Source organism: Panthera onca, chromosome A1 (assembly GCF_046562875.1).
Source record: "Panthera onca isolate mPanOnc1 chromosome A1, mPanOnc1 haplotype 2, whole genome shotgun sequence".
Taxonomy (NCBI): domain Eukaryota; kingdom Metazoa; phylum Chordata; class Mammalia; order Carnivora; family Felidae; genus Panthera; species Panthera onca.
This window is the reverse complement of record NC_138339.1, coordinates 4,829,398-4,845,101: the sequence shown is the minus strand read 5'-3', so window position 1 is coordinate 4,845,101 and position 15,704 is coordinate 4,829,398. Positions and strand designations below refer to the sequence as shown.

Genomic DNA, 15,704 nt, shown 5'->3' with positions numbered 1-15,704 from the left:
GATCAGACGGAAGAACAGCTTCGGATCTTTGCCATCGCGTTTTGTGACTATGACTACTCAGAGGGAACATGAGCAGGCGGCCACGCATGCTCAACACAGTACCATCTTGGCCGGACAGAGGGCGCCGCGTGTGAATTACGGGCATAGGAGGAAGTGGCTTAAAAAAAAAACTAAGAGCAGCAAAAAGGGGGCGGATTTGGTGAACGGGCCAGTCGTGCTGGAAGCTGACCCCCGTCCTCTGAGGCCAGGTCTTTCAGACCCCTGACAACCCTGGACAAGTGAACAGGTCCCCGGGTTAGCCAAAACCGCCCACAGAATTTTAACCTAATCGGCAAAGATTTCTTGGCCTTCACACTGGTAAAATATAACTGGCAACGCTCGAGTTTGGTCAAATCAACCCTTAATGCTTCCTGTTAGCTTCTAACTGCTTCTCCTTTTGCAAAGGCCGCGGGTCCCTAAGACTCATTTTTTTTTTTTTTTAACCTCACCGTAGAATGCCATCGTGGCATTTCAAATATTAAATTTTAAAAACAGATCAAATATTTTAAGTGGAAGGACAGCCCCCAATGATTGGATTCTTGAGGCAGGGCATCAGGTATGCATGATTTTATTTAAAATGTGTCCAATAAGATTTTTCCACCTGGAATGAACATTTTAACCTCTCCCCACGTATTGTTATAAACAGTATTTCCTCATTTCATGGAACTTCTTAGAAAGTTCTAAGGAACTTAACAGAAGAGAAAAATGAACTGTGGGAGATTAAATAACAGGAAGTTGATATCACAGCGAGGGTGCTCGCGCATCACGCAGCCCGGCCCCCCCTCCCCTCCCCGGGACACACAAGTGACTTGAAGGGTGAGGAAACAGACCCAGTCATGCAAGTCCTCGTATGGTCACTTGGTACCCTTGGCGGTTCTCCGATTCCCTGTCACTAGCACAGATAATAAAATGAGTCAGATGACTTCAGTGAATGGGAAATTGTCTTTTGCTTTTGGTGGTGGGTTGACGAGCTGAGAGAAGATAGGAGCACGATGCAGCGTTGGAGGAACGTTCCGGAATACTGAAGAGGCTGTCCCAACGTCGGAGCCCCGGGGAGCGTGCACCCGGCATCTGAACCGTTGTGCGCCCACGGTGGCCACAGCACCCCTGCCTCTAGTCTCGGGGCGCTGCGGACAGGTGCACACCGCCGCGGAGGCAGAGAAAGCACATTCTCCCCGGGGGACATCTGTCATTTTCCATCTCTAGAACTTGGTGATATTAAGTTCGTGTTTTCAGGAGCCGAAGGTCATAGCACAAATGAGGTCTACATGTCGTCACACGGGGCCACAGAAAGACACGTCTCCAAGTTATGCTGACCTGTCGGGGAGAGAAACAGACACAGAGCACAGCGATGCGGGGCGTTCCTAGGAAACAAGAACGGTACCACGTACATGGAAGTGGGCGAGCAGCAGGCACTGGCTCTCCTGCCTGCTCTTCGGGGCCACTGTCTGGGAAGAAGCTAAGGGCAGTGCGAGGGGCAGGCACAGGGGCAGGCGGGCTGGGAGATGGCACCATCTCAACATGTGTTCTAAAGTGACTTCGAGATGGCCGCTCATTTACAATCGAAACCTAATCCCGAACAGCGTTCACTCCCTCGTTCTCCCTGTAAACACATCTGTTCATAAATAACTTAAACGTCTCCTTGGCATTCAGGATTCAGTTCCGGCTGCAGAGTAGAAAAGGGTGGGGGATGCTCGGCGTTGAGGAGGAGATGTCGGGAATTCGTGTGTGTGTGTGGACAGGTGGCTGAAGAGTCTACCGCACGTCGCCGGGGACATCAGCCGTCGGACACGGGCGGGGTGACCCAGCCGTACTTTTCATGCGTCTTCACCAAACTTTTAAAGGTAGCTTCGGCTTCCTTGCGGCTGAAGGACTTTTTTGATTTGCCGGCCTTTCTACAGATCCGTCCCTGCAAGAGAGGGAAAGGGAAACCAGGTTAGAACCCCTGCTCTGATCCCACAGGGGCTAACTTCTGCTACCTTCACCTGTGGGACCCCCAGATGGGTGCCAAGCAAGCGGGGTGCTGGGCTTGCAGGGAAGGAGGGGTGCCGCCCAGCTCCCCCTGATGCCTCATTTCCAGGCCCGGAAAGCACCTGCTGGCTCCTCTCCACCCGGCTCCCCGTGGCCCGGGAGGCCCCGGCCTGCACCAGACGAGCATCTGCAGAAGCCTTGGCTTGTCCCTCGGGTGAAAGGCAGCTCCCATGGCCTCTGCCTCCCACCGAGGACATGTTCCCTGTGACTTCCAGCCTCTCCTGTAACAGACTCATATTTGGATGTGTACACTTATGTATTCACACACACATTTTAAAACTCTGACTTTAAGGGGCACCTGGGTGGCTCAGTCAATTAAGCATCTGACTTTGGCTCAGGTCATGATATTGCGGATTGTGAGTTCAAGCCCCGTGTCGGGCTCTGTGCTGACAGCTCAGAGCCTGGAACCTGCTTCGGATTCTGTGTCTTCCTCTCTCTCTCTCTCTCTCTCTCTCTCTCTCTCTCTCTCTCTCCTGCCCCTCCCCCACTTTCACTCTGTCTCTCTCTCTCAAAAATAAATAAACATTAGAAAAAATTTAAAAAATAAAATAAAATAAATGAAAAAAAAAAAAAACAAAACTCTGACTCTTAAAAGTGAAGCCCAGGAACAATGAGTGAATTTCTTGTAATTCATGTCTCTTGGGAGCCATTTCAGGACAGGATGGTGGAGTCATTTTCCAGGAAGAGGAAGGCTGTCCTTGAGCCCCGAGAGGAGAATGATGAGAGGTAGGTGCCCCCTTACACAATCCCAGGGAGAGGCCCGACCCCTCACGGGGACCAGGTGTGTTCTGGCCAGAAAGGTGGGGCGTTGGCATCTGCAGTGGACAAGAAGGTCTAATCTACCTTAGAATGGGCACAGCAGGCTCTGGATCACGAGGGAGAAGGAACCCAAAGGCACTGCTGATGTGACCACCTCTCAGGTGGCCCCCTCCTTTCCAGAGAGCCCTGGGAGTGAGGTGTGCCTGGCATCATGGGGAATACTGAAGGGAAAGAGGAGCCTGGGCAACGGACCATCGGTCAGCAAGGCCTGTTGGGGCTCTTGTCCAGCTGCGCTGTCCTCCTTTACGCCTCACGGCCAGCAGGGACACCCCTGAGCCTCTCCTGGAAGATCTACGTGTCTTCCTAAGCGTTGCGTGTGCACATTTTGCAGGTGGGGTGGAAGAGATACCTCGGAAAGACCTGGTTGAGTTTCACCCACCAACAAGAGCATGCACACTATTTCCAACAATCTCCTGATGTTTATAAACCTTTACTAACAAGCCCCTCTGAGTGGACCCTCGGACGAGGCATCCGGGGCGGCAGCCACCCTGGCCCATGTGGCCACAGGCAGGTCAGGTCCACCCAATCTTAGCTGTCTTAACCCACTAATCATTCTGGTGGGAAGACGGCTGCACCGGCCTCGTAATTCACAGGGAAAATGGCACCCAATCACCAGCCTCTGGGAATGGAAGACTATTCTGTGCACTTAAATTCAGAGCATACGGTTCAACATCTGTCTTTCCAATGGTGGAGATGGAAACCAAAGCCCAGAGAAGGAGCCAGAAATCCGGGTACAGCTGGGCTCTGCCCCCTCTGGACACCTCTCTGGCAGAACTTGTCCGTATGCCCACCAAGGGCAAGGCCACCTCATCCAATCTGCTGCTTGGTTCCCATCACACAAGCTGCTGAAAGGGCAGAGGAGGACAGGAGGAGAAGAAGGCAGGAAATTGCCACTGACTGACTTCCTGAAAGTTCCCCATGTCTCTCCGGGATGTGGCTCCTGGTTTTAATTTTGGAACTTCCCACTTTTCTTATGTGGCATAGTTATAGCTGATAAAAAGGGACTGTGAAAAGCTAATACATTTATAATCATCATCATGATGGGTTGAGATCAAAGTCCAAGGTTGTTTCATTAAACACAAGCAAATGCACCTTTGCAGAAATGTCAGCATCAATTTCTACATGGAGTGGGAGCAAACGTCAGGCTGTATTCTTTTGCACAACACGCAGATTCTAGCCATCTCTTATCATTCTTGTCTATAACACCAGAAGTCCATGGCAAGGTTTGAGAATTCTGAACCCAAAGCAGCCAAATACAAGCTCTCGAATATCTTGGAATATTCTGTCACTCTTGGCACGAACATAGACTTTGTCTATTCCCTGTGAAAAGTCCCAACTGTTACAAAAAACAACAGACAAAACCCCAAATGAACAGACCGCTCTTTGTTTCCTTTTCTTCCCAGGAAATATTATGAACATAGAGCCCCAGCACTCAGTCAATTCAGCAACCAGGAAACAGAGTCTGTTGTCGGCCAGCCGGAGGTTTCCGGACCTTCGCTGCCCTCAACGGAGACCTCTCCCCTGGTCCGCTGTTTCTCACATCTTAGTTTACAGTTAACAGATCTCTTCTCATAGATGGCCTGTCCCCTTCTGATTGGCTGTTTACATATCACCCAGCGAGATACCGAGCTTGAGAAACACCACTTACGTTGCCTGGCCCTGCCAGGGTGGCTGAGCTGTTTTGCTGAGATGCCCCTGCGATGCCCCCTGGATCAAGAAGGGGGGACATTCCACATGCCTGAGCCCCCCACAGTCTGATGTGGAGCCGCCTTCCATTTTCCACTCCCCCCACCCCAGGTACCATCTCCTAGAGGGTGGACTGTGGGAAAACCTTCAGCTCAACCGCTCTGACCCTCTGTATTTTCCTCGATAAAGTGGGAACAATATTCGCCACACAGCATCATTATGAATGTCAGAGAAGATCCTGCATTTGGAAGCACTTCAGAAAAATGTAAATTGTGTCTTACCATTACTTAAGAGCTGTTTTTCTTATTGTCACAACATTCACATTTCTCCCTTGTCTGTTTCCATTTGCCTGATGACCAAAGAGTCCCTTCTGGAGAGTTTCCCTGAATAATTGCTGTTTCTCCTAAAATACCTCGACGTGTGTTTAGCTCAAAAAGACCTGGAGGGGAGTTTACGCAACCCAGTGTGATAGCTTTGCGCCATCATTAAGAGCTTAGGTACGTAACCTCCCTCTCTCCTGAGCCACAGACGGTAAATGCAGTTATGAGCAACCGTAGGATTTCCCCCCAACTGCCTTAAAAATCTCACCATAACACGGATGTCGAGCAGTGCTAATGAGAATACAGTTCTCTGGGACTGTGTGTGTCAAACAAATCTATGAGTTGATACTTTGGTTTGACTTTTTTTTTTTTGGCCACGGAGCTTTTGGGCTATCACAATCACAATAATTCAACGTGAAAAATTCTATATGGCTACACATTTCTATCTAGCTAATAAGCAACTCCAAACTCGGGTCCTCAGTTCAATCCCCTGATCCTACATGGTTTCCATTACCCCAATGAGCACATTGAATTTCAGTGTGACTTTTTCGCTTCTTTTTTCTAATTTTATTAATTTGATTTAGTTTTTAAATTTTTTTTGCTTGTTCTTGAGAGAGAGAGAGAGAGAGAGAGAAAGAGGGAAAGGGGCAGAAAGAGAGGGAGAGACAGAATCCAAAGCAGGCTCCAGGCTCTGAGCTGTCGGCACAGAACCCGAACCGTGAGATCATGACCTGAGCTGAAGTGGATGCCCAAACCAACTGAGCCACCCAGGCGTCCCTGTCACTTCTGCGTTTATTCCTTCATTATGTTGGGTGCAGGGCCTAAAAAGACAAAGTGATATGGCCCCTGCCTGTAGGGGCTGAGAGCCCATTATGGGGAGATAACGGGGGTGTGCTGTAGCTGCTGAGACAGAAGGCACATGTCAGGGCTCCCAGCCTCAGTACCATCGGCATCAGGGGCCCGATCATTCTGCTGAGGGTGGCCCCGTGCACTGTAGGATGTTTAGTTTAGCTGCGTTGCAGCTGGATGCAGCAGTGGCCCCCAAGCAGATGACAGGCAAATCGTCTCCAGTCACTGCCAAATGTCCCCTCAGAGGTAGAATCACACCCTTTGAGCACAGCTGGAGTACAGAATAAAGACGGCCCGGACCAAGGAGTCTGCTCATTTTCTATCTGTTTAGCCAAGGATTGCTACAAGTCCTCCCCAAGTTAGCAACTGCTAGTCACTGGGATCGCACAGCTTTCTAAGGTAGAAACGATTCTGGTCCTCGTAGGGGACCAGGTGGGATGGGGGGCGGGGCGGAGGGGAGAGGGGGGTAGTGCCGCTTGTCTGTGCCTCGAGAAAGACTTCTTCTGTGTTTGACAACAGTCGAGCTGACATATGGGTGGCAGGTGTTTTCCAGGCCATGGTGGCGAGGATAAGCAGAAGCTGAAACAGCCTAATGTATTCAGAGAACCGTGGAAAGACACTTGGTGAGTCTGGGGCATGGAGTGAGTGAGTCTGTGTGTGTGTGTGTGTGTGTGTGTGTGTGTGTGTGTGTGTGTGTGCTGGGGTGAGGGTACACAATTCAACAGACCTGGCTTCAAATCCCTGCTCCAACACTTCCTGGCTGTGTAACCCTGGGCGACTTACTTAACCTCTCTGAATCTCAGTTTCCTCATCTGTAAAGTAAGCATACGAATAGTGTTACGGGACACTGGATTTTTATCGGGGTTTCCTACGTTGAAACACGTGAAATGCTGGGCACAGTGCCAGGCACAGGTGGCCACAACAAACGGGGCTTTTGATTTTTGGAACTATCACAGAGGATCTTACCCCTTGACAATTACTTTCCTTCTGGCCTCTTGGAAAAACAAGACACACACGGGGGCGCCTGGGTGACTCAGTCGGTTAAGCGCGGCCCCTTGATTTTGACTCAGGTCATGATCTCACAGTTTGTGAGTTCGAGCCCCGCAATCGGGCTCTGTGCTGACAGTGTGGAGCCTGCTTGGCATTCTCATTCTCTCTCTCTCTGTCTCTCTCTCTCTGCCCCTCCCCTGCTCATGTGCATGCTCTCTCTCTCTAAGTAAGTAAACTTAAAAAAAAAAATTAAAAACAAAAGAACACACAAATTTCTGTCTTCCATATGGACATCACGATTTGGTTTCTTCTGTCACGGAATGTCTGTGGGCAAATCTAGTATTTCGCATTTATGTGGCTGATTTCCCAGCTTTTTTCAATATTGTCTGTTTTAACACTGTTGTCTCATGACAGTGCATGAGATAAATACACTCATTCTGCATTTCTCCCTTGATTAGGTTTTTCTTCTTACCGCTTTATTTTTCTTCACAAGCCTACTTTCGTGGTATTCCTGTGTTTCATTTGCCCGTGAATTACAGGCTTCCGCTCTTTTAAAAATAGAGTTTCCAGACTCCTCATGTGAAGTTTTGAGGTTCTTTCACTCATTTCCTGGGCTGAATTACAGAGTGGCCACTTGTTTTCAAAGTCTTTGAACGTGTAATTGTTAGTCTGAGAGCGCTCACAACCCCTAACCCCTCCGGCGCGGGTTTCCAACCCATGGGTGGGGGGAAGACACGCTCCCCAGATCTTTGGAAGGAGGTCCACCCTGGAAGGCAGCCACGAGTCCGCCGCTCTTTGGGGTCTAACGTGCAAAGCGGATCAACTCACAGAGTTCCAGAGCGCAGATAGGACCCTACAACAGACGAGGCAGCTTCAAAGACACGTTTTCAAATCGAAACAGTTACGCCAAGCCGCTGACCAGCGAGGGGGGGGACTTGAGCTGGATCCGGTCCAGCGAGGCGGCAAACAGCAGCTGGGGGCGGGGACACGCTGATGTGGTTCTGCAGCACTTTCCACGGGTCTGAGAGTGTGTGTGTGTGTGTGCGCGTGCCCGAGTGCACATGTGTGCCCGGGTGCACGTGTGTATGTGTGCACGAGCACGCACGCAGGTTCTCCCGTATGTGGCGTCTCCTGAGCGCGTGTACATTTGTGTGTGCGACTGTGTGTGATGGTCAAGCTGCACGGAGAGATGTGTGGGTCCCTGAAGTGAAATGACCACCAAGGGGACCGACAGCAGCCCTGAGGGAAGCCTCCTGGCTGAGCTGGGGAAGCCCCAGGCCGCCTGAGCCAGTCCGGAGGGTGGTCAGTTTATGGTGGGAGACCCCCGCCTGTCGGGGAGTCTGCCCAGCGCCAGCCAAGGCAGGGAGGGGAGTCTGGTCTGGGGCGGAGGCAGTGTGGGTAGGGGAGAGCGGTTAAGTCCAGCAAAGGACAGGACAGCAGGGCTTGGGGAAGGATGGTTATGGTGGCAGAGGAGGCCCAGGGCGTTTCAGGCTTCCGACCCGGGAGGAAACAGGTTTCCGGGATCAGCCCCTGAGTCCTCTGAGTCGGCGGGTTCGGAACACGCACCAGAAACGCAGCCACGCAGGGCTGAAGGGGGCCGTCGGATGTACTGCGTGGGGCTCTCACATCGCGGGCTCCAAATCACAGACATGGGGAGAGTCCACGGTGGGGAGAGAGGAGGGAGGGGACACAGTCACTGGCTCTTGAGTGAACTGCCCTCCCTGCGCCTCAGCCTCCACACCCGAGTCCTACGCACAGGGACACCTGCCACGGGGGTGAGTGAGCCTTTGGGGAAGGATAAAGGGGAACTGGTCCTTGTGCAGTGGCAAGATGTCTGACGGCGACTGGGGCACGGTGATGGCAGAGCCGATGGCACCGTCTTGGGGAGGGAGTGGGGAGGGGGCGGGTGTCAGGCAAGGGGGCATCGGGAAGCCACGGCTGGCGCTCAGGTGGCAGGTGAGCGCCGGGAGAGCACCTGCAGTGTGTGAGATGCTTCCTTGATTTGTCATCAGATCGGAGCTTGAAAAACTCCTTTTGGCCTCATGCTTTAGCAATCTCTGCACACGAAAACCCAACGAGCCTGGTTGTTAAGGACAGCTCAGCTATAAAAAAAGTTCCAAGAAAGCAACCTGTATTTCCCAAAGATTTATTAAGTGCCTGCCCCCCCAACAGATGTCGTGCAGGTTGCTGGAGATCCCAGACGGGGCCAGGTGAGCGAGAGGCGCAGGGCTTAACCCAGGAGCCTGGCGGGCACAGCCAGGACCACTGACTAGCTTTCCTGCGGAATTGACTCTCACCGGGGCCAAGTTTGAGAACACCGCCCAGGATACAAAGCCACTTCACTCAAGGAGGACTGTTTACTTCGTGGAACATTCTAGAATTTTCCACTGAGAAAGCTCAGGTAACCTATGCTCTATTACAGTTTCTAAACTATTTTCCCAATGGCTAGGTAACGAATGTCCTCAGATATCTTCTCTTAAATTTGTAAACACCTCAGGATATCAGAGCCAGGCGGCTTTTACATAAACTTGGGTAACATTCAGTAGCAATGAAACTGAAGCTACCTTATTTAACGTTATCATAAAATATCCTCAAGCCACTGGCAGCACCGAAGGCACAGCTTGCAAAACACAAGCATCTCCACATCCTCTACACTTTAAAGAAAGTTCTAGCAATTATTGAATCTTTTTTCTTTTTTGAGACAGATGGTATTTTCCTGGAAGAAGCAAGCAGAGAAAAATAATTTTTTTTCCTAAAAATTTAAATTATTTCAGATAATCATTTCAAAAAAAATTTTTTTTTGGCAATTCCACGAATGCTGATACTTCTGCTTAAGCAGCTGGGTCCCCGTGGGTTTCATTAGCGGCACTGGAACACAGGAAGTGACAGCTCGACATACTTATTGAAGGCGGTCACGGCGGCTGTGTGCCCGGCATCCTTCTCGGGATGGGGTCTGAACGCACGCATCAAACCCTCCCCGAAAGCCCACCAGGTAGGCTTCGCTATAATCAACTCTGATTTACAGATGAATAAGCAGACACGGCGAGGTCACGTAATGCGGTCAGAGTCACACAAGATTCCAGGGCCGTGCTGGAGGCCATGCTCTCAAGCCCAAGGCCAGGCCGGCCCGCAGGCACATGGAGGAGGGTTGCAGATACAGGAGAAAGGAAACACGACACTGACCATCTACTCCACGAAACGCCGCCCAGCCTGCCTTCTCCCGTGGGACTCAGGACGCGCCGAGGTCACTGAACGCCGCCACCGCCCTGCACCCTCTCTGTCGCATGGGGCTCCACCTCTGCCATCTCGCACGTACCAGACTTTTAAGCCCTGAGCTGGCCAGTGACCTAGACCCGTCTGGTCTTCCGGCCACAGCGCTGTGGACCCTGGCGCCCTCCTCGACTCCGGTCTGTGTGTGACCCGAGCAGGCAGGTCTTCCTTCGTGAGACACCTGCTTACTCACAGTTCCTGCTCCTCAAGACGATTGGCCACCGTAGCGTCCGCTGCTCCTGGACACAGAATGCAAACGGAGCCCGTGGACAGGCCAAGCCGAGGACCCCGTGTTCCGTTTGCAGCCGCTTCGTCAGCGTCTTCTACTTACGAGCTAAGCCCAGCTGCCTACGTGTGGGGTTCTGGGCCAGCCCCACAGCACATCTCTGTCTCTGGTATCAGGGTCAGACTCCCTGGATCTCCACACACTGGCCTGTCTCGGTTCACGGAAACCTTCCTCCCTGGGACCGGCTCCACTGGGACGAACAGGTGCGTGTTAACTCCATTAGCCTCGGCCACCTTCTTGCGCCGCATCCGTTCTGTGCTGAGTGACCGGCTGGCAGGAAAGGTGGCATTTTCCTGCGCAACTTGACCTCTCACGCCGGAATCCAGGCGCCCATCATCCCTACACACTGGGCCTTCCTTAGGGCACCGTATTTGCCCTTCTTCTTGGAGACACATTTAAAGAGGATGAGGGTCGAGGTTCTCGCCCACAGCGGCCACCGGTGCTTTCGTCTATCTGCTCGTTCTCGGTGGCTCGATCCTCGCTGCAGCCCTCCGTTCCGGGGCTGGGACTCCACTCACTCCGACTTGGGGCCACCCACCCAGTGCACGCGCCCCGATGCCCGAGGCTGCTTCAGTCTGCCCCACGGCCCTGATTTAAGGACCGCGTGCTGGGCACACGGAGCTTCTCTGCTGCTGTACGACGTGGGGGTGGGGGGCGCTTGGTAGGAGAGGCCGGGTCATCCTCTTCTCCAGGGAGGCGGGGCCCGTGGGCATTCGGGAACCAGCCGACGGCTGCCAGCGTGGCGAGGTGCCCCATCTGCCCGCCTTGTGCCCTCTGCCCCACAGAAGGCAGGTCTGCTGGCAGGGGTCACTCACCCGCCTCTGGCCAGGGGTCTGCCTGATGTCATGACCCTCCGTAACCAGCTCCACCCCCCACCCGCCCCCATCGATCAGGGTCGCGTGAAGAGTTCTGTCTCAGCACGGACGATAACAACGGCGATGCCACCGACGGGGACTCCAAAGACACGGAGGAGCCCGAGAACGTCACTGGAAAAACGTGACAGGAACTGTCACTGGGGATTAACCCGTCAAAACAGGGGGCGGCCGTGCTCCGCTCTCTGCACCTGCTGGCAGGGGCTCCGTGAGTCTCACAAAACCATCCCAAACTGGGCTCTACTGGACAAATGACGTCAAGAAGTAACCCAAGGCTGTCACAGGCAACCAAGGTAACTTACGCTTTGACTCGGGAGACGGTCTCCGGCTTCAGGAGGCACGTGTGTGTCTGCGGTTTATGGTGGCACGTCACAGCCTCACCACCCCCCCAGGCAGCGTAACTTGTAACGGCAGAGACCGCTCCTGCCCCATAACACAGGCGCCGCGGGACCTTCCCAGCTCGGAAGGAAATTCTGCCACGTGGACTAAATAAAGCCAACGAGACTTTGAAATCATTGGGAATCTTGAGATACAGTTTCTGGAAAAATTAAAGTGTGCAAAGGCCATGACTTGGGCTCCAATTCTCTAAACTGTCCGTGAGGACGGGCGGGGGCGGCGGGCATTTCCGAGTCCCCGGAGCTGGGGTCACTGGACTCCGGGGGAAGGGACTTGCTACCTGTCCCTAGAGGGGGCCACTCCTGCCCTGCGAACGGCACGTCCTCACCGGGGGCGACCAGCAGGCAGTGAAGACAGCTGTGGTTTGCCTTTACAATCCAAAGTACGTTTTCCTGCCGGGGAAATAGCTGGCACATAGGTATTGCTGATGCGGGAGCGGGTCTGTGACTCAGGCTGCCCGCCCCCCCCAGAGTCCCTGTCTCATGGGACCACCATGACGACCCAGCGCATCGAGGCCCCGCATGCAGGGGGCCCTACGACAGCAATGCCTGCTGGGCATCTCGGAGACCCAGAAGGATCCCTGATGTCGTCTTAAAATGGGCTGATTTCCCCTGTGGGAATGTCGGCCCTCCAAGGGCTGAAGACCTTCTTTTAAAAATACTCATTTAAGGGGCGCCTGGGTGGCTCAGTCGGTTAAGCGGCCGACTTTGGCTCAGGTCATGATCTCGCGGTCCATGAGTTCAAGCCCCGCATCGGGCTCTGTGCTGACAGCTCAGAGCCTGGAGCCTGTTTCGGATTCTGTGTCTCCCTCTCTCTGACCCTCCCCCGTTCATGCTCTGTCTCTCTCTGTCTCAAAAATAAATAAACGTTAAAAAAAAAAAATTTATAAAAAATACTCATTTATCTTTGGGAGAGCACAGGCAGGGCAGGGGCAGGGAGAAGGGGACAGAGGACCCGAAGCGGGCTCTGCGCCGACAGGCTGACAGCAGTGCGTCCGACGCGGGGCTCGAACTCATGAACCTCGAGATCATGACCTGAGGCGAAGTCAGATGTGCAACCCACGGAGCCACCCAGACGCCCCCAAGTGCTGGAGGACTTTTAACATCCACACACCTTAGAGTAGGCTTGAACCAGACTTGCTACGTTTGCCCTGAGAACACAATTTTGGTTGTTTCCTGCACCGGTTGTTAACGAGGCGCTAACGAGGTGCTCCCCTCCCACCGCCATTATTAGACGACCTGCTGCTGGAAAGAAGAGGAGGGTGAGGGAGACCGGCCCCCCTGAGATCTCCAGACGCTCAGCCACCACCTGAGCAGCCTGACTCCAGGCCCCTGGGGTGTTCCGACCACTGCCAATCGATGGCGGGTGATGAACTCATCCCCTAACTCAAGCAGTCCTCATGCACTTACTTCAAAAACGAAGAGTATTTTCATCAACCACACTTTTTGGAGGGGCTTGGTGAAATCCAGCACCCAGACCAGAGGCAGGCTCCGGAAAGCCTGTGCGTTTCCCGCGCCGTGGACACAAACCTGGCACACGTCAGCATTCTGTCCCCACGGCTGGACTCTACTGTTCCCTGTATTCCAGTCTGTCCCCCACCCCCACCTCCTGAGGCTCCCCGCCGGCTCCCACCCCTCATTACCTGACCCTGCCTTCCTACCCCCCACCTTCCACCGAACACTGGTCTCTCGTTCGGTTCAGCGCGCTCAGCATTCAGAGTCCGCTGGCAGGGTGCGACGCAGAACTGGATAGAAGGATTCCAACCATTCCAGGCCTGCACGCCATTGTCCCACCTTCCCTGACTTGCCGGTGTTATGCAGGTGATGGCCCCAGTGTAGATGAGACCCAACACACACGTTTTCTGTTTGCAAGAACACACAGGGCAAAGATAGGGCATAAAATACCTTAGCGTTGAGAAAGCAAGGAGTAGGGATCTTTCTGGAAAATGCAGTGTTCCGTTATCATAAAATAGTCTCAAGCCTGCAATCAAGAACGGAAGTTGGTCCTAAATTCCAATTTCTAGGCTCTGACTCAACCGCATAGAAAACCGAGGGACTGATTTTGGTTGACCTAATAAAAATTAAAAAGTGATGCTCTATAAGCAACTGGGATGGCTATTATTACTTTTAGGTCATTACTTTGGGGATGTTCTGATTTCCACTTTTATTGGTATAGTAGTGTTGCCACAGGATCTTCTCTTTCTGATAAAGTAAAAGTTACAATGAGTAAAGAATTCAATCAGTGATTTTTACATACCGTACATCACTGGGGATCTTCAAACAGTACATACTTTATTATTTTTTTTAATGTTTATTTTGGGAGAGAGAGGAAGAGAAAGAGAGAGAGGGCGCACATGGCGGAGGAGGGGCAGAGAGAGGGAGATAGAGGATCTGAAGCGGGCTCTGTGCTGAGAGCAGAGAGCCCAAGGCGGGACTTGAACCCATGAACCGCTAGATCACGACCACGGTGGAAACCAAGAGTCAGACGCTTACCCGACCGAGCCGCCCGGGTGCCCCTACGTACTTTGTACTACAATATAAGTAAAGTTTGTGCCAGCCACTGTTCTGAGGGCTTTACGTGTATAAAATCACTCAGTCCTCGCTAGAGAGGAACTGCGAGGGCTTCCCTTATGGTGGGGAAACCGAGGCAGAGTTCAACTGCCAAGGGCACACAGCAGGTAGGTGGTCAAACAGGAACCTGAACTCACAAGGTTGGTCCCCAGTGTCCATGCTCCTAGCCGCTCTGCCAACAGGTGACGGAAATATAAATACGGGGTGCCCCCTGAAGCAGCCCACACCCCAAACGTGCCCAGATCGTGCGTAGGTTTGCACGATATGGGTGCAGCTGAGCATTTCATAATCGTATTTAAATACTAAATAGATTTTTAGGCAATATATCCGTTTTCCCTTTTGGAAAAACAAAGGTCACGTTATTTATCTACACCGGACTATCAAGTCCTTTCTTAGATCCACCCCACGCCCCACCCAATTGGGATTACGTTTGCCTCATTTCCTCTTTTCCCCAAACAAGTTTTCTTCCTCTGTACCAGGGCACTGAGCGTTGGGGAAGAAAGAGACAGACCCTTCCGTGATGACGTGAACTCACCGCGTGGGGGTTGGTAGGTCTTGTCTTTCATCGAAACCCACAGGAATGCTGAGACCAGCAGCCACAGAGGACGCAACGCATCCTTGCTGCGGAACGAGCACCTTAAAGCACCAGCGGCAGGGGTTGCAACGGAGGCGGAATCGCCAGGCTCACCCGGGCAGCACCCGCGGTCGCTTCCACCCTACAGCGCCAGGCGAGGCAATTCTGCTTACAGCCCGAGGGCCGTCCCTGCAAAGCCTGCAACAGTCTCTACGTCCTTTTCAAATGACCTTTCTTCTCCTCTGCATCTGGCCCCATGGTGAGGCAGGCGGAGTAAGCATTGCCTTCCCTGACCCGGGAGCGGAAACAGGCTGGCTGGGGCGGGGGCGGGGAGCATGGTCACCCCACTAGCAAGTGCCGGGACACGACGGTTCCTACACACCCCTTCCGCATTATCCAACACGTGAAGCAGCAGCTTCCCAGATCCGACCAAACCCCGCCGGACTTTTAGGAACGGGACCAACGTGAACCTCCAATTTACACACGTCTGAATTTAGGGCATCAAGTTGAGCTGCGCAAACCACCTGCCGCTACGGGTCATGACGAAGACCTGAGGCTGTGGCAGCTCCCCCGTCACGTCGGGTGCCTGCGTCCTCATCCGCAAGGGTCGCGCCGCTATGCACCCAGCACCCCGTGGGTGCTCACGCACGCTTCCAGAGGAGCGAACGACCAAGCATGCGGAATTACCGACATCGACCTCAAGGCTGCTTTGTGTCCCAGCTAGAATTCCAAAGCAGAGGTAGTACCCACGTGTCGCCATTTCCCCAAAACGTGTCCCACTCAGTATTTTATACACGTTAGCTCATCTCCGCCTCACCCAGGAGGTGCCCTTGTTCCAACTTTGCAAGCGATCGGGTGGAGAACGAAGGGGCAAAGGACTCCTCCATGGCAGTAGCTGCAGTAAATGACAGGGTCCCCCAACAAGGCCAGCCTATTTCTGGAATTAGAGTTAGAACCCCATGATGCGAAACGTTGGGAAATGGTGCGCTCTGTAAACTATGA

At 53.0% G+C, this 15,704-nt stretch overlaps 1 protein-coding gene across 1 annotated transcript in view; it reads right to left on the bottom strand.

Annotated features, from left to right (window-relative positions):
* Positions 1-591: 591 nt before the first annotated feature.
* Positions 592-15,704, bottom strand: part of UBE2QL1 (ubiquitin conjugating enzyme E2 QL1) — a 40,685-nt gene continuing 25,572 nt past the window's right edge. The window contains exon 2 of the mRNA XM_060634334.3: positions 592-1,948. Within this exon, the coding sequence (XP_060490317.3) occupies positions 1,817-1,948 (132 nt within the window). The 3' untranslated portion in view covers positions 592-1,816. The remainder of the gene's footprint in view (positions 1,949-15,704) is intronic.